At 40.8% G+C, this 18,829-nt stretch overlaps 1 protein-coding gene across 5 annotated transcripts in view; it reads right to left on the bottom strand.

The window, feature by feature from the left end:
• The window catches only part of RUNX1T1 (RUNX1 partner transcriptional co-repressor 1), a 143,150-nt gene that overhangs the window by 89,333 nt on the left and 34,988 nt on the right, over positions 1-18,829 (bottom strand). Inside the window, exon 1 of one of the 5 annotated variants that reach the window (XM_045454253.1) lies at positions 13,471-13,859. The exons of the other annotated variants lie outside the window; for them this stretch is intronic. Coding sequence (XP_045310209.1) covers positions 13,471-13,477 — 7 coding nt within the window. The 5' untranslated portion in view covers positions 13,478-13,859. Of the gene's footprint in view, positions 1-13,470; positions 13,860-18,829 lie in introns of those variants that run through there. 5 annotated transcript variants of the gene reach the window in all.

The raw sequence follows: 18,829 nt of genomic DNA, 5'->3' as shown, positions 1-18,829 counted from the left end.
AGACCCAACACAGATGACCTCATGTACCTATCTCACCTGGCCAGCGTGCCTTTTCTTTCTCTTCTCTTCCTAGAGACAAATATCACCTAAGTATCTGCATTCATGGCATCCTGTGGCATAGACTCAGAATGCACACAGGGAGTGGAACAGACGATATTTGGGATAGCCTACAAAGTTCCCAGAGGTGATTTTTCAGTGAGGCAACTGCCTCTTCTGAATTTTCCTGAAGCCTTGCAAACCCATCGCATTGTTAAGACCCCAAACAGGGCTTAACCAAGGAAAGCGATCCGCCCATCCGAGGAGCCAACAGCCAGCTTTCTTATGGGGTGATTCCCACCCCCCAACTTCTACAGCTCTTCGACTTTCCTTCTCTTTTTCTTCCATCCCCGTTTGAATACCGCGGCAATAAATGTGGCTCCTCTCACATAAACGTGCAGATGTTAACAGCTCTGTACGGTTCTGTAGGCCATGAAAAAACATCTCAAGAATCTTGTAAGTGCTGACGAAACTTGCCTGAATTACCCACACTACCTCCTCCCCCACATTCCTTAAGCATCATTTGTTTTCCTGCATGTTTCGGGGGGGGGGGGGGGGACGGATATAAAAAAAAATAATCTACCGGTTGAGGCGAGAACCTCTAGCCAAAAACAAATACAGAATTTTAAAAGTAAAGAGCCAGTTTAAACACTGATGCAACTAACCCATGTATGTGGGTTGTGTCTAAGGCAATGGTAACTTGGAACTCTTTAGACATTCAACCACCAGCAACATCTGCCCCCACCCCGATCCCACAATTCCACTGCAGAAAGTCTGACCAGCCAAACACTGCCTCACAGACTAAATGAAAATACTTGAAGGATTGTTTCCTGCAATTAAGCTCATCATTCAGGCAACAGCTCCTTATTGTCCCCATTTGAGTGTATTCAAAAATTCCTTTCAAATGGCTTGTAGCTAATATTAACATGTAACTAATTAATGAAGTTACTGTTTATTATGAATTAAAACTTTTGTCTCTAACATCCTTCATATAACCACAATTATCACACCGACTCAGAAGGCATTTTGGCTTCCTTAAGTTAAACTCCAAAAAAAAAAAAAAAAAAAAAAAAAAGGAAGCTAGGAGAGAGAGAGAGAGAACGCGCGTGCGTGCGTGTGTGTGTGTGTGTGTGTAAAGCAACTGATAGAATGTCACTTGTAAAAATGTTTCAAATTCACTGAGATACATTTTGGCTAAGAAGAAATTTTAAAAAACAATCCAGGTTGTTTGAGGGGGCATGGATTTTGACACAAAATTCCTTGAGTTTTCTTCCTAATATAATTCTAGATCAAGAGCAACAGACTACAGATGCTGGGTCCTACTACGATGTAATATTTTAACAGTGTTTTATTCAAAAGATAACAGTACCAGAAAAGGACTTCCAGCAAGATGCTGCCAACTGTTTAAATATTCCTCGAAACCAGCCCAAATGTTTTAATTATGCTCAGCGTGTCAATGGTAGATCGGGCATCTTTTAGGAACTGGGCACTGTGCTGGGTCTTTTAAATGAATTATCTCATTTAACTCTCACAATAATACCGTGGTGTTAGGTACTAATTTTCCCTTTCGACAGATGAGAAGACACATGCCACAAGAGGTTAAATAACTGCTCAGAGTCCAACATCAAGCAAATGGCAAGGCCAGAATCCAAGAGTTTTTCTGATCCTAACATCCATGCTCATTCCAATTCAACAGAATGCCTCCGTGGATTTAAAGGATCATCTCACTCCTTCGATAGTTATTTAGTGCCTACTAAAAGCATGACACATGGCAGCTCGAGTTATCCTTTTGAAAGATTAATTTAGATCATGTCACTTCTGATGGCTTCTAGACATGGTAAGAATAAAACCCCAACTCCTGGCCATGGCTGCCTGAACTGGGCTCAAGCTACCTTTGAAAATGCCAATCATGTTCTCACCTCAGGGCTTTTGGACTTGCTATTCCTCTCCCACTAAATCTTCAGATGCTCAGGTCTCGGCAGAAACCTCACCTCCTTAAAGGGGCCTCCCTTGACAATCCAGTCTAAGTGAGCACCGCCCCCCCCCACCCCACCCCCACCCCGCCATCACCCTCCCTCCCCTCCCACCTCCTCTTTCTAGACTGTTTTTTAATAGTACTTAGCCTGGTCTGAAATTATCTTGTGGATGTATCTGTTTCTTTGTTTATTGTTGCATTCCTCTCAACTAAGATACAAATGCCCTGAGAGGAGGGACTCCCCAGCCCACTCACCAGTGATTCCTCAACACCTAAAACAGTGTCACACCCACCGTGTAAGCTCAGTAAATAAATATTTGTTAAATGGATGACTGAACTCCCGGTGCCATGGAGACACATGCATAATTAGATACAGGCCTGACCCTCAAAAAGTGTTCAATCTATAAAGGGACGGCGACACAAATAATCCCACAAGGCAATATGCCCTAAGTGCCATAAATGAAATTAAAAAAAAAAAAAAATTATGTAGTTTTGAAACGGAAATTTTTTGTAAAAAAATCATATACCGACATAATGTTAAAAACTACTTATAGTTTCATCAAGAAAGAAAGAAGAGAGGAAGATAAATTAATGCAGGAACAGGAGAGAACACACACACACACACACACACACACACACACACACACTCTCATGTTATTCCTCAGAGCGGAAATGCTCAGTTCAGTCACGGCTTGGAAGATATAAACATCATTGAAATTCAAAAGCAGTTCTGAAAGAGAGGACGCCTCAATTGGTATGCAAGGGATGTCTCCTCCCCCTGAATACATTATGAACTTGCAGCCTGCTAATATGCCATGCTATCATAAGCACCAGATGGGGCAGTAGGCAGTACATGTCCCATCAAACCTCAAGAAGATGTATTAATGTTCATGCTCTTTAAAAAAAAAAAATCCTTTGCTTGTGTCCCTAGACTTCCACATTTCTTAGCATTCAGTCACTTTCTCTCAAAGCCCAGTCCTCCAGGGCTGCCCCTCTTCACCAGATGGTGCCAGGAATCATTTCAATCTATTTTATCACAGGAGGCAAAGGCCACAAAGCGTGTCAGACGACGCTTACTGAAGGCACACCAAGCACAAAAGAGAACAACAGAAGATACAGGAGACATAAGAAATAAATCTTCTCCAGGCACTACTGACGAAACATTTTTTAATTATGCTGAACCCTTATTTACGTTCAACACAGAGAGAGAGAGAGAGGGGAAAAAAAAGATACTTTCCTATGTCTAAACTTTCAAGACTACCTGGTATTAGCATGAAATTGTAGTCTACTGAAATAATGTCTACAGAGGCTCAATCACCTAAACTCACAAAATTGTGAATCATCAAAAGGTGGCCTCAAAATGAGGCCAGGGCATAATAAAAGGTACCTGAGTGTACTGAAATAAACTCACTTGTTTAAAAGCAACTATCAGAACAAATAACATCTCTGAATCAGGTGAAACGCACCCTCTCTTTAGGATCTCCGTCAATTTAGCTGTGATGTGTGGGAATCTGAATATGCCATTAGAAACTAAGGATCTGAATAAATACATTATTAGTAATTTCTTATTATTTTTTAAATACATCACTTAAAATAAATAAATTGCCTTGATTTCCATTTATCTAGGATCTCCACTAGTTTATGACCACAAAGGGGTATTTTCTCTAGAATACAGAAGGAGACAAAAACTGTAATTTACAACAGTGCTTCTCAAACGTCAACGCGTTTCAGAATCCTCTGAGAACTTGTTCAAACACAACTGCAGGGTCACCCCCAGAGTCTCTGATCATGGGTTTGGTGTGGGGCAAAGAATGTCCCTTTCCACGAAGTTCCCAGGTGATGGCTACTGGTCTGCGAACCCACTTTATCTAAGTCATTCTGTACCATGTTCCCAAAGTGCTCCCTCACCCTTAGAAAGTCTGGTATCTGTGCAGAATATCACAATATCCTGATAAAAACAGAGCCACTCGGTTGATAAGCTAAACTGACCTATGAATTTTTTAAAAGGCACAAATTAAGAGAAATACCAAATATGTGTCAAATTGACAAGATTATTCTTTTCAGGTATACCATATAATAATAGTCCCTGAAACTCTAAAGTCCTGCCCTGTTCCTTTCAAAGGATTCAATGTAAATGTTGAAACACATAGAAGAAGGCAAATACATTTCAAGAAAGAGAGCTGCATTAATGCGAGAAATTACATGTTTTTCATGAGAATACTATATATATCATGCCCTGAATAGATTATCTTAGCAAGCTCTCTGGAGTTTCGAGGATAAATTTTATCAGCCTATCACATTACTACTCATCTAAGATTATTGGTTGAAGAAACTGCTTGGCTGAATTTCCTGTGTAACTGAAATGATGAAAATATTTCATTAATATTTGTCTTTTGCTAGAATCTTACTCAATATGTCTGCTAGAAGACTGAAACCTTACGCCCCTCCTCCCAAACGACACACAAGCGCTCAGGTAAAGGGACAGCCAATTTCCCAAACTACTGTGTACCATTGTCAAAAGCCCCGGACTTTGTTTCTGATTTCAGTAATTATGCCAGAAAGGGTTTAAGTGTTATACATTGCATTATACGCATATGATCATGATAAACTGATTTATAATGCATGCAATTTTAACCACGACACAGCTAGCCACCAGTGAAGTTGTATGGCCGAAAAACAAATGCATTTTGTTTCCTTCATGCTGAAAGCAGATACTTGATTCTTAAACATCATTTACCAAAACTTCTCCAAGATTCACTTATTTTTCCCCCTCATAATTAACATGCTCTGTGCATTATTTCCTTCCTTTAAGATCTCGGTGAATCCCAGTTCACATCTCATCCACTCACTGACTCATTAAGCAAACATTTGCTGATTGCCTACTATATGCCACGCTCACAGGTAGTCTGGAATGGAATTATTAGAACTAAGAACTCAAGATCGTAATGTAAATGGCAGCTTTATCAAGGAGAGTTGATGATGTTTAAGATGTCTATTTTAAACAACAAAGAAGAGTATGTATCTTGGGAGACATAAAAGGTTAGACAGAATTCATCTCTCTAGCAACATCCTCTACCAAGTAACAGAAAAATCAGTGTGGGGGGGGGGGGGCGGGAGGGGAGGGAAGCCTCTGAATCACTGAATTGAAGCCGCAATAACTAAAAAAAAACCAAGATGGACTTTTCTTAAGCATGTAGCTTATTATTTTATTCACCATCCTAAGTTTGGTGACCTTTCCGAGTTAGCAAATGACTGGAATGGGTAAAAGGGTGGGCGCATTCAGCGAAAAGGGGTGGGCAGATGACAGAGATGGGGAGAAAATCCTATCGGGTGTCGACAGAATTTGGAAAATCCCATCAAATGTGCACAAAAAAACTCATCAAGCACCAGAGTGTAGAGCCCTTTTGTGTGGCTCAAACACTATCCCCCTTTTTAAGTCCAGAGAGCACCACGGTCTGCCTTTAATAATTACTGCTTGCATGTAAACTATGCTTTTTAGGGGCACACAGCACCTTTCCAATCATGACTACCACCGTCCTGTGAAGTAAAAGTCAGCAAGGCAGAATAATCGTCTCTAAGACAAAGAATGTGGAGCTGGGGCAGACAGTAAGCTGACTTGTTCCTGGTCAAGCCACTAAGTGGAGGAATCTTGATTCACACCCAGGAATTGACATTCTCTACCCCCTGTGCTCTTCAAAAAGATGGCCTGATAAAACACCACATATTAATCGTGCATAATATAAATCCAAGTTGTGAAGCAAAAGGTAAAACATGTTCAGCACTCACTGAGCAAGACTATAGCTGAGTGAGAAGACCATGGCCATCCAAAATCATTGCCAGTAAGTATAAAAATTTTAAACCAGCAAACAGAAGCAACTCTGTGGCTTAAAGAGATTCTCTTCTGCTCTTTGGAAAACACCGCCAAATAGCTGAATTCTCCAAGAGGTTTTGATGGAAGGTATATTAACATCACATCAATATGGTCCCAAATGCTTTACTCCCACAATGCAAGTAAGACGTAAATAAAGACGAAAAACAAATAGACATTCCCTTCAGCAGCAAACAGTTAAATAATACAGACAGGTAAACTCTTCTCTCAGCAAAGTTCTTCAGAGAGACTCCTAAAGTGTACAAAATGGAAAAAGTTTAGAAGTCTGGTTATGTCTGCATTTATCGTTTTTTTTGTTGTTGTTGTTGTTGTTTTGTTTTGTTTTTTGTTTTTTGGCCATGTCATTCTCACAAGCAAATGCTGGTAAGGAAGAGCATGCCTGGGTAATTAACAACCGGGCTCTGCCTCTGATTTCTATCACTCTATATTTTATAAACCAATGATAAGGAGTATTCTGGGAAGTCTAGAAGAAAACAGGGTGCTTTCTAAGAACACAAATTTTCATTTCCATCCCTTTAATATTTTCCTAGGCTGTACAAAGACAACTCATGCCAGAGCAGAAAGGAAGAAAATAAATGTTAACAGCCCTTTCAAATGAAGTGTTCCCATAAGTGCTGAGTGTACAGGTTCAGATACAACCATAATAAAGAGGAAACAATGCCCATCTCGCACGGAAAGTGTCAGAACCCAGGCCCTTCCTCATTCCGGTCATATCCTTGTCAGGACACATGTTAAGCATTTCAAATGCAAGAATATATAAATTGTTACCACAGAACCCTCAAATTTTATTATGTGTCTTCCTCCCAATAACCCGACAACCATTAAAGCAGACAAGTCCTGAGGAAGGCAGTGAAGTTAAATCACACAAAGTTCAAATGTAAAGTAATGGGATGCTCAGAAGGGCAGCAACTGTCTTTCTCAAACTTCCAAATAACTAAGCACGCCCTCAAAATCATCCCAGCTTAGTAAGAATGGTTTGTTTATTTTGTCAAACTCTTCAAGACTCTTGTTAAAGCTATAAACACATGATAAAGATACCCTCTAATACCCCTTCTTCCTAAAGAGCACTCCTGCCCATCTAATTACATAGCTCTTAAGGCCAAACTCTTTACAGTATCATGTTCTCGTCGGTTCTTTCAAAATTATATTCTTGCATGAGCAGCAAGTACACGACACGATGTTGATAAACCACACAGAATTAAAAGAATCCCTCTAATAAAGTGAGTACACTTATCGTCCAGCCTTTAAAAAAGAAATGTGGAAAACAGAAATGAAAGCTTCTAGAGAAAGCATCCCACAATTTTAAAAATCAACTGCTTCTTTCTAGGGAGGGAGGGGCATGCAGAAAAAAGGTATCTGCTTTCCTACAGTGTCCCCATCGTCTGGAATCACTGTGTCTGCAGGCCTAGAACCTTCCTGGGGCAGAATCACGGGTCCCCAATAGTCTCACTACCAAGAGATCTGACTTTTTTTAATTTTTATTTTTTAACCACACGATGTTGGTGAACAAAACGATCTGGTCTGCCAATATGCTGGATATATCATCTGCTTTCCAGTTTTCTACTCACCTGAGACATTGGAAAATCCTAGCTGGGCTTCTGATCAACAAAAGATAAGCAGGTTTACCGCTTTCCCAAAGCCTAGAAAGGTGCTGTTTTAGTTAGCCTGTACAGCTTTGACAAGGAATAAATCTATGATTTCTATCAGACTTTTCAAAATAATGACGTTAGCCCCCTGATGCCTATTAATCTCACTGCACTCTTTCAAAAGGAGTAGAAATACACAGAGAACTACCCATCCTAACCTATTTTACCCAAGATATTCTTGATGATTAAGGCTAATGCTGTACCATTTTTTATTTTTCAGCAAAGAGAACAACTCTCCTTCAAATTCAAACATCCCCTTTAAATCTTCCCATCCAGGGGCGCCTGGGTGGCTCAGTCGGTTGAGCCTCCGACTTCGGCTCAGGTCATGACCTCACGGTCTGTGAGTTCGAGCCCCGCGTCGGGCTCTGTGCTGACAGCTCAGAGCCTGGAGCCTGCTTCAGATTCTGTGTCTCCCTCTCTCTCTGACCCTCCCCTGTTCATGCTCTGTCTCTCTGTCTCAAAAATAAATAAACATTAAAAAAATTAAAAAAAAAAAAATCTTTCCATCTAGCTTCCATTACAAAATATCCTGTCTTCAAGCCACAACATCCTCACCCCTCCTCAAAAAGAAAACAAGAAAGGAATCCAAAATCAGACAAACCAGAGCATCCTTCCTCTGCCATTTAACTAGATCTATGTGTCCTTGGGCGCAAAGCTTAATTTACCTGATCTTCAGGTTTCAAACAGATCACGTGGTCACAGAAACCATTTACAGAACAAGGGCAGTGAGACATAGAAAGTATATAAGGTGCCTAGCCCTGGGCCTGGCATGGGCCAGTTTTCAATAATAGGCCGCTCTTCCTATACTATCAGAGATTTATTCTGTTCAGAGATGGCAGTTATATATTCCCTTTGAGATTAAGAGGATTTCCTGATTCCTTTGATTGGAACTCTATGGGTTGAAAAACATAATTAAGCTAGACATTCTCAGAAAGTACATTTACATTAATATTAATTAATGCAAACAGCTGTTTGAGAAAGCCAGCCAGATAAACCTGCTTCTTGGTCAGGTGTGAAATCCTATTGTTCTCAAGTTATGAGTCATTTAAGTTAATGACTTATTCCACTAGATACAGTTAGCTACCCAAGAACCACAACAATACACAAAGAAACCGCTTTCGAGAAATACTATACCCACTCTCGCACACAAAAATTAAAATTTAATAAACAAAAAATGAACGTCCTGTCTTCGGTGTAAGAACAACAAAGTAAAAAATGTTAAGTTACATTAACGAAGATCCAATCTGATGCAACATAAGACAGGCATGGGTTTCTAATAAGCACTAGATTGGCCCATTGCCCACCCTCCCGCTACATCGTGGACTTCTAAGGCACCCAGGTACTCCCTCACCTCTGGGTTCCTCACCTGTCTCCTGTCTCCAGGCTCTCATTACTCTACATCCTAATTACTATCTCCTTCTCTACCTGGAGCTCTACAACTCAAAACTCCTTGAGGGCATGAAGGGAACCGAATCCTAGTCATCCGGTCCTTGGCACATTTTCAGCAACCTACCAATGTCTACCACCTGCATTTCCTTGTGACAGTAGCCTTTCCATTGCCATAGCCTTGCATTATTCAATCTGCTTAGCCCTCTAGTGATTAACCACAGTGAGGTTCTCTCATTTCCAAACAATGAGAAGGCAAATCTGATGGCATACCTCTGCCACAGGTCAAGTGACTATTGCTAGAGAATTTTCTCCCACATCCCTCTGCAGTCCTGGTGTAAGAAGGGAGAAAGCACACAGTAAGAGCAATCCAGGGTAGAATATGAAAGACAATAAAGTAAGACTGACACTGGTATGGTAACGTGTATATGAGATTTAGCAGTGGCACGGTAAAGAGGGTGGCCTGGAGAATCTTCTTTCTTTAATAAACCACCTGAGCAAGTTGCTTAACCTCTGTGAGCCAGTTTCAACATCTGTAAACTAAAAGCATTTGCCAGATCAACCTTCCAGCTCTGAAAGGTATTTGTTCCTCTGGTGACTCAGAAGGCTGTTCAGAATATTATAGTTACAGCATCTTCTTTGCAAACATCACATGTCAGTGTAATGATGAGACGGTTAATAAACATTTCTAGACTATATAATGCCCACCAAGCGGAATGTTTACTCTAAGAAGTAAAAGTAAACTAGTTGTCTTATGAAATCATCAGAAATGATCACCACCACCACCACCCCTCAAAAATTAAACACTTATCTTTTTCAATAGACCATTAACTACACAGAAAGATGCCTTGCAAAAGTTTCCAAGTGTTATTGAAAATATATAGAATGAAAAGGTCAAGGACTCAAAAATATTAACAGAAAATAACCGAACAAGAAAAAGGAGGTGGTGCCAGAGATTGAAGGGAAGCCGGAACTACTAAGTGACAAAGAAGTCACGCCTGTACAATCTACATTTACAATTGGGTGTCTGCAGCTCATACAGTCTTCTTTTAATAGCTGGCCGGAGGCTTGTTTGATACAGCAAAGAGTTAGCCCAACACAACGGAAAATCAACCTGCAAGGTAAAACTGAGTGACAGTGGATGGACTGTTGTGTTTTTTGTTGTTGCATAAGAGCATTTATAGATTAATCTATTTAAAAGAAAATAACCAGGTGCATTACCCAAATGTTCAGTTACCAGGGACACTAACAGTTGTCTGTCCGTGGCAATTTCATTTCTGTTTTTTACACAAATCATCGCTTGCAAGCACTGATGTTAAAAACAGAAAAACAGTCTAGTACACAGTGGCTATAAATGCCAAATCAATTTTCAGCAGATAATAAAGTCCATGTTTTACAATCAGCAATGCACTGTTTTACTACCCAAAAATGTAAGCTAATAATATATAGCTCTACTAAATGGAAAATGCAGATATGCTGTTAAAAAACGGGCCGGCTGTGAGAAGATGGATCATTTCTGCAGGGACCTTCTTAAAGCTATGTGTAAGTGTTTTGAAAATATCACATGATGTGGCCATGTGTTAAAAATTACAGCCAGTTAAGTTCTCTGCTAAGAAAAATATGTGGGCAATTTATGAAATGCACTCCAGGATGGAGATGTCTTAAGTAAAACCAGATTTTGAAAACAAACCTTTTTTTTCTTTTTTTTTTTTTTTTTGGAAACTTGAACTTAAAAAAAAAAAAGTTCCAGGCACATCTGGAGAGCAGGACCATTGAGAAAGGGTGGTCTGACCTAATACTAGCCATCTTCTGAAAGAACAGCACTATTTCTGGGCTACACTCACTGTGCTCGCTTATTGTCCTTTTAAGGAAACAGTCCTGAAAGCATTTTGTAGGTCAACATATGGTCTTTGATAATATTATACGCAGATTGATAAAAATATAAATGTTTCAGAAAGCTCAGAGGCATCTCCTCCCGAAACAATATAATGTCCAAGGTCTCTCAGCCATCTCACAAGAAAACATTTTCCTTTTCTTAAACACAAGGATCTAGTTGTTACAAAGTGACAGGCAGTGACATGATATTTCCTTATATTAAGTTCAATCATAAAAAAAAGTTTTATCTATTTCTTTAAAGCAGGAGCGGTCTCCTTTAACTTTTTATAGCTCGTTTTGTTAACAGTATGCTATCGACAGCTAAAGCGTGTTTTTTTAACCAAAATAGTTCTAGAAATCCTAAACTGAGACTTTTTTTTTTAACCTACCCACCCCCACAGATTGGTATGTCTTTGAATAAGTTCAGTCTGTGCACATTTGTTTCCAGGAACCCCCATTTTTATGAAAAAAGGTCCCAGATATGAGAATTGTTGCATCAAGTTTGACACAACCAGGAACCAGGTCTGACCATGACCTACCGAAATAATAATAATAATAATAATAATAATAATAATAATAATGAGGAGGAGGAAGAGGAGGAGGAGAAGAGGGAGAAGAAGAAGAGGAGGAGGAGGAGGAGGAGGAAGAAGTTGTTGATATATATAAACACGTAGTCAAAGAAAAACAAAAAACAGCGACAATATCAGATTACCCAAAACACATCCTTTTAATCTACTACACATAATGTCTTATTTAAAAATATAAAATCTGTCCCAGATGGTTAAAATTGTCCATTAATATAAGTACATATGTATGGACGAAAATATGCTAAAAACATAGTAAGAGGCAGTCCATCCGTTAGGAGAGTTTAAAAAGTGCAGATGGGTGTCAAAAATAGCCAAGTGTCAGATCTGCTCAAGTATCGCCATTCTGGCACATGCTTATAGTCACAGCTGTTAATATATTCTCTGCATCCAAGTACAAGGTTTTCTAACACAGTTGATGAGAGAGAGAGAGTGAGAAACACTGCCACTCTTCAGGCTACTGCTTTAGAACCAGTCAGATATTAACGACTTAACACTGAAACAAACTTATCGGTGATCCTAAAACTTTATAGTTCAATGTATTTTCAATAAGGATGCTTTGAAGATGACTTTAAAATCATGTAAGCATGTGAGCAGTCAGGGCTGGCAAGGGTCCTAACTAATCTCTCTCACCTATTATCGCTTACAAATGGCTTTGGGCTATTAAAGGGTTTTAACCAAAACAAAACATAGACTCTTCAAAATGCTGGTAAGTCAGATCATGCACTATATATTAAGAGCATAAACACAAAGACGACTCAAGGTATGACACAGAAATCAGAGGAAACTGTGCTACAATATTCTGGCGGAATAAGGAAAACAAGAAAACCACACAAGTACTTTTTCACACCGATTCCCCATCACATACCCAACGCACATTGCATCTTTAGTCGTGCGGTGCATATAAATCAAGATGAGAGCTTAAAGAGTTAAAATGACCTTTCAAAGACCTCAGTCATTGTCTTTCTGTAAATTGATTTTCCCCATATTTCAGCTACATACACTCCTTGTCTACTGAACTAATGAAAAAGTGCACTTCTGTCACAAATGCATCCTTTCTGCACAGAGATCAATAATGAAGAGGACTACAAGACACATCCTGAAGGGAAAAACATTCTTCAAACAACTGGCAATACCTACACACAACTGTGGTTGCAGAAAACTGGCAGCTAATGTTTCAAAACACCATCTGTGAGGTGTACAAGCTCTGTGACCAAGCACAGTCTCTTCTGCCTGTCCTACCCAAATAATCTGCACAAATCAGCCAGCTGGAGGATCTCTCTCTCTCTGCCCTGTCTTTTTTAGCTGGGGACAGGCTGCTCAAAGTAGGTTCACGGCAATCCAGACAGTTCTTGAGAAGCGCAAGAAGCAACCCACTCTCCACCAGGCGCCCCCTCCCCCCGCCCCCAGCCTTCTCCCTCCGTAAGCAGAGACTTCACTGGCCATCATCACGGAGACACTCGAGGCTCCAAAGATAACACGCTTCAGAGGAAACTGACACACACTAAATTTCCAGGACCACAACAGCTTCAGTAATCTAGCAGACTTTTTATTTTTAATTCATCGATTTCAATTACTTGCCTTATGACATCTAAGGACTGTGATTTAAGGCAAGACTGAAATCGTTTGCAGTTCCAAAGCTCCCTTCGCTTTCTCCGACATAAACAGCTTTTTAAAGAGACCTTATCCCAGGATTCTGCCACCGTCTGAAAACTCTCTCCACCGATGAAATTTCCAGGATACAAGGTACACATGACAGTCACAAAATCCGTAACAGAAGCGATACTTCTTACTTGGGCTCAATGTGGCTGTACTTTCCCCTCAGCCTTTACAACACACCTCCCAAATTCCGAAAGCAAAGCCTTCACACCCTGTGCCCCTGTATCTAGACCTCGATGGCTCTCCTTATGCCACCTTCCCCTCCTCACCTCTACCACCGCCACCGACCGCCCCCCCCCCCGCCGCCCACCCATGTAAATTACAGTGCAGCGTGGGGCAGAAGGTATTTTCCATGCATAATAAAAAGTAAGCTTTCTTCATTTCAAATCAGAGAAAGAAAGCAGAGCAGGGCTAACTCACCAGGCATCCTCGTTGAATCCAGCGTCCACACGGAAAGTGACTCTCTCCTAAAATCAAGCGCGATCGGGGCTCATGCCTCCTGTTCTGGAATGAGCGCCGGCAGAGAGAGGAGGGCCGTCAGAAGGGGCTGGGGCGGCATAGCCCGAGGCAGGGTGCTGGGCGCGTGCGCCTGCCAGGCGGAGACAGATGGAGAGCTGACACTCCGGATTGCACTTGGAGCAGAAATGTGGATGATGACAGGAGCACATGTGGCCTTGAACCCAGCCCTGTCTCCTCAGGCAGAACAATGACAGGGATGTGTGTGCAAAGTATCGCAACCCCTACCTCCCCTTACCCACTGTACCTCTCTGGGCAAGTTCCAGAGCACCAAAGAACAGAAAGTAAAATGCAGAATGATAAGCTAAATGCTGAATAATTCATTCATCACCACCCCCATCCCGTTACAAGTTAACCCTTATTTTGCCAAAAGAATGGAAAGTAGACGGGCCCCCTACCACTGCTCACAATGAAACGCTTCCCTTCCATCTTCTCATGTTAACAGCCATAATTGGAAACTCTATTTAAAAACCGACGTGGGCACCAACCTCAAAGCTTGTTTATTGAACTGGAAATCCAAAACAGTATAAAAACATTTTTTTTAAGACTTCGTATTTTGTGCCAGTTTATCCTACTGAACAAAGTATCCGAATCATTCCCTTTGTCAGCTTCTCAGTAGTATGTGTAAAATAGAACACTTTTTAGAAGCAGAAGCAGACCACTTTTATTTTACTAGAGTGCTTTTAACCCCCTGGGATCCCTGCGTTGATGTGCTCCAAACATTTTCAGCTTACTCTCTTCTACCTTGCATAGAGATCCATGGGAGATGAAAACAAAATCTTCACTGTAAACCCTTTTCAAAAGCTGAACAATCACATCCTCCTGATTTCTGATTTTTTGCACACCCTTAAATGTTTATCCTTCCCATGAATAACACATACCCAGCCAGGTTCAATGGACTCTTCCCCATAAGCTTTAATGGACACCATGATATATAAAACTACAAGCCTTTGTTACAGTGCTTTATCTAAAGCTGGCTATTTTCCTCTCAGCGGTCCCTCCTTAGTCCTTTGTAAAACATCCTTGCCTCATAGGAGAAACACACGCCTGCCTGCCTTGCATGCCTTTTCCAAACACACAAAATGCCAGGCAGAAGGAAAATGCTGTTCGCTTCTAAAACTCTTCCTCAATTTAACACTTGCAAATCTTCCCTGGGTCTGTGTGTATTTGTTTTAACAACAGGGCACAGGATGAGACAGATTCCTCAGGCTTTACCTTTCCATAGAATGGTCAATCCACTATAAACACAGAAACAATTCTACTCCGGAGCCTCTGCCCAGCCAGCAAGCTCAATGCGTATGATGGACAGGAGCATCCCCTTTAACTCTTGCCATCCCCTCGCGATCTTCAACGTGCCCTTTGCTTCTTCTAGACTTTCCGTATGCTTTTAGCCCTTGTCAGATTGGTTTTCCCCCCCTACTTGCTGCCTCAAAGAGATCTCAAAAACCCATCTGAAAACAAGAGGCAGTGACTGTGATTTCTACCTACTCACCCTTCCTACACCTCTTCCCAACAGCACATGCAACCTGTTTCAAAGTACACCCACATACATGCACATACCCTACACAGACTAAAAATAAATCATCTTTGGTAAACAGCGTCAATCAATAAGAATGTCTACGGCCCCTAAATACTGCACCCAAGAAGCATGGCTTCATCTAGTGAACCCCTCAAAAATCCATCATTGTCAGAGACAACTTGTAAAAAGACTACAATTCATAATGATTACTCTGTTCTGTCACTAATAGTATACTGCACCCTATTTATGAGGCCAATCTTTTTGTTCATCTTAGTTAGATGTCACTTGTAATGAGGTTCTGTGTAATGGATTTCAGTACAGTTAAGCACCAAGCTCAAACATTCTTATGACAGAAAGCTTTATAGCAGGCGCGAGTGTGATAATCAATTAAGTCCTGCTATAAGGGCCTTTATGGAATCCAGCATCCTGAGTCTGTAGATGTTCATTTCCAAAGAGAGTATTTCTTTAAAGCCACTCAATGCTATGTGTCGTTGATTTTTTTTAATACTATACCTACGTTAGAAAGAAAACATTTTCACAGTGGGAGACCCAACTTTCATCAATATGCATGGTGAATCATTTCTGGAATAGAAAATCCTATGACAAAAATGCAATACACTTTAAGAAAACTGGATGATATCCACGTTTAAAACTGGGTCTTAATATTGGTATACCGCAAAGTCCTAAACCACGGCTCAGAACACTGAACTTCCATATGCCGTGTGATTATGTATCTTTTCTATGTGTAAAAAAGCTTTTTAAGCTGTTCTCTGGCTACAGTAATTGCCACTTTAAATTGATCCACGTCAACAAAACCCAGACCCCTGGAGATTCTCACCTACAAGTCTGACTGCGGAATGGGCCTAACTGAATGTGTGCGCATCTGAGTCCAGCATTTTCTCCAGGAACCGGTCTCCTCCTCTTATGCTTTAATCCCTGAACAGGGAGACCGGGATACGTACTTCTATATAGTTACTTAGACCAAAATAACTTTCCCTTTAATAAAAGAAAAAAGAAAGAAAGAAAGGGCAAGCTTAAAGAGCCAAGATCTCTCACCTCCAACCTGTATAATAAAAATAGACAATCAATAACGTGATGAACGCATGTATGTCGGTGAAGGGGAAAAAAAGAACATGCACTGAACATGTACTAAGTTTTCTCCAGGACAAAAACACCATCCTGCATCACCATTAGGAAACATACTTTTAAAACTGAAAATAGGGGCACTTGGCTGGCTCAGCCAGAAGAGCACGTGACTCTTGATCTCAGGGTTGTGAGTTCGAGCCCCATGCTGGGTGTAGAGATTACTTAAATAAACGAACAAACAAACAAATAAACAAACAAACAAACTTAAAAACAGAAAAAACCCTAACATATATTCAAGACAATAATAAAGACTACATTGCTGACCAATCACGCACTTCCTCAGGAGAGCCATGTCAGTTAATGCACGTCTTTTAATTAAGAACACAGAGCATTTTTAGGGCGATTTTTTGGAGTCATCTAAACAATCACTTTCTGAACCGGTAAATTGAGTCAACAACCTAATGCCAGGCTCTCCGTGCCCCCACCCCCACCCCAAATACATCAATTGGTCTTTGACAATAAACTGAGATCCTTCACTAGGAAGGCACTATGGTATTTACTGCATTCCTCTCAGGTATCTATCACTTATTTCGAAGACAGACCGGCCCTATAGTGCAGATTTTTCCTTTGTTCGAGCCTGACTTACCAATGGGGACTATATGAGTCTACTGAAGCCATCAGCAGTTCATGAAAGCTCTCTACACTGGTGATGGGGCCAATGCCAGTTAGAGGTCTTCCACAGGTCTTCTCAACTCTCCCCTCTGCTTCTAACGGGCTGCTGTGATACACTGTGACTTCACACAGTGGGTATTAAGTGAGTTAATTCAAAGGAGCTGAAACCTCATTGATCCTAATTGAAAGCAATACACCCAACCAAATACTTTCCTACCCCATCTGCTCTGGCCTGCCACCAGCTATTCAATACAAGAGAATTAATAGTTTCAGATATTCTAACCGACCCAATAAAGGCACTCATTTAAGCAGGGCTGCATTAACAAAGTGAAAAAACAAGGGCAAAATGGGTTCAAATGGAGCATTTTACTCCTAGTTGGCTTTAACAAAGCTGAATAAGGCTTATTCTGACTTTTTATGTGCAAGACTTGATAAACTGAATGAGAAGGCACTCAATGATCAGCCAACGAGCATTGATGAATGGTCATTAAGACCCCCCTGCTCTTAGGGGAGACCCTTCCACAAAGTGGCACACCAGCTTGAAAGGGCGGACTCGCTAATGTCCAGATTTCTCCGCTTGCTTGTTCCACTTTCAATTTCAGACCACTGGCCACCAAATGAGGCTGACATATTGGAAAATAATGTTTTATGGGCGAGTGGTAAAAAATAAAATGGAGGCATTAGCTCTGCTTTCAAATTCAAATCTGCTAGTTTTGTCAGACCCCAAAGGTTTTGATTTTCCACCCAGCTGGAAGCTATTAGTGTTTTCTAAAGGCATCCCACTGACAGGGCAAACCTACCTAATGTGTGAGCTGTTGGGCTAAGGGAGATGGACCTCTCTTTTGGATGATTTCCTAACTTCTCATCACTTTGACAGTCAATTAAATAGATACAACACCTAATAAAAATGTACATTAATTTGTTTCTGCCACTGAAAGACACGTGAAACTGTATTAAATAAAAGCCATGGTAGATTGTCTTCTGACAAGGTAAAGCCAATTATACTCTGCAAGAAAGCCAACTGGTTTATGTCTGAGTTAGGCTACAACATAAGATATGGCCAGTGACAGAGAAACGAGTGGGGTGGGAAAAAAAAATTAAGTTAAAAAGTTCGCTGAAGTATTCCATAAAGGTAAGAGGTTATCGGTCGCTTTAACTCCTTTTCTATAAACGTCTGTTGTAAACAACCAGGCACATTCACGCTATTTCCCTCAAATATTTCCTTTCGGGGAAATGACTGGCAAGCATTTGCGCCTCAACGTTCAGCCAGCCCACAGAAGGGCTCGCAAGAACTTCACTTAAATGACAAAGGAACAGGGGACATGACCACCATCTTAAGAATTGGAAGGGTGTGCAAACATCATGGGGTCAAGGGTGATTCAGGACTAAGAGGGCCTAAGTGCTAGCAGTAAGATGGAATCAAGCAAAAGAAAGCATGCTGGATGGAGGAAGCTTGTCTTCATAGGTGATTATAACAGACATCACAGAGGCAGAAAAGATTCACTGCCTGGATCATTTGCAACTAGATGTCAAAGCACCATACGACACAGTGTCCCATAGAGAACATGCTGCCTGGTCTGTTGAGAAATCCTCATCTACCAGGGCAAGTGGCAGGTGGAGAACTAGAAGTCATGACCCCCTTCCCTTCACCTATGACATGTCAAACTCAAAGACTCAGGTCACTTTGAGTTTTGTTATCTCCATCAATGACAATGAGTTAATAACGTGCCTTAGAACTGTAATCTGAACACTCCAATCATAATGCATTTTTCTATAGCAACGATTTCCTGAACTGCTAAGCCAAACAGTCTCTATGATTTTTTCCCCCTGATCCTCAATGTCTACAGGATAAAATGTTCCTTATATCATTCCAACAATTTTTCAAGCAACGTATTGGACTCTTAACTCTGGGTGAAGTAGAGTATTCTCTACAGAGGAATGAAAAGATGTGTATTAGTAATTTGAGTATGTAGGGCACATGTATGT

The sequence above is a fragment of the Leopardus geoffroyi genome, chromosome C3 (genome assembly GCF_018350155.1).
Source record: "Leopardus geoffroyi isolate Oge1 chromosome C3, O.geoffroyi_Oge1_pat1.0, whole genome shotgun sequence".
NCBI lineage: Eukaryota > Metazoa > Chordata > Mammalia > Carnivora > Felidae > Leopardus > Leopardus geoffroyi.
This window is presented reverse-complemented; position numbering and strand designations above follow the sequence as displayed.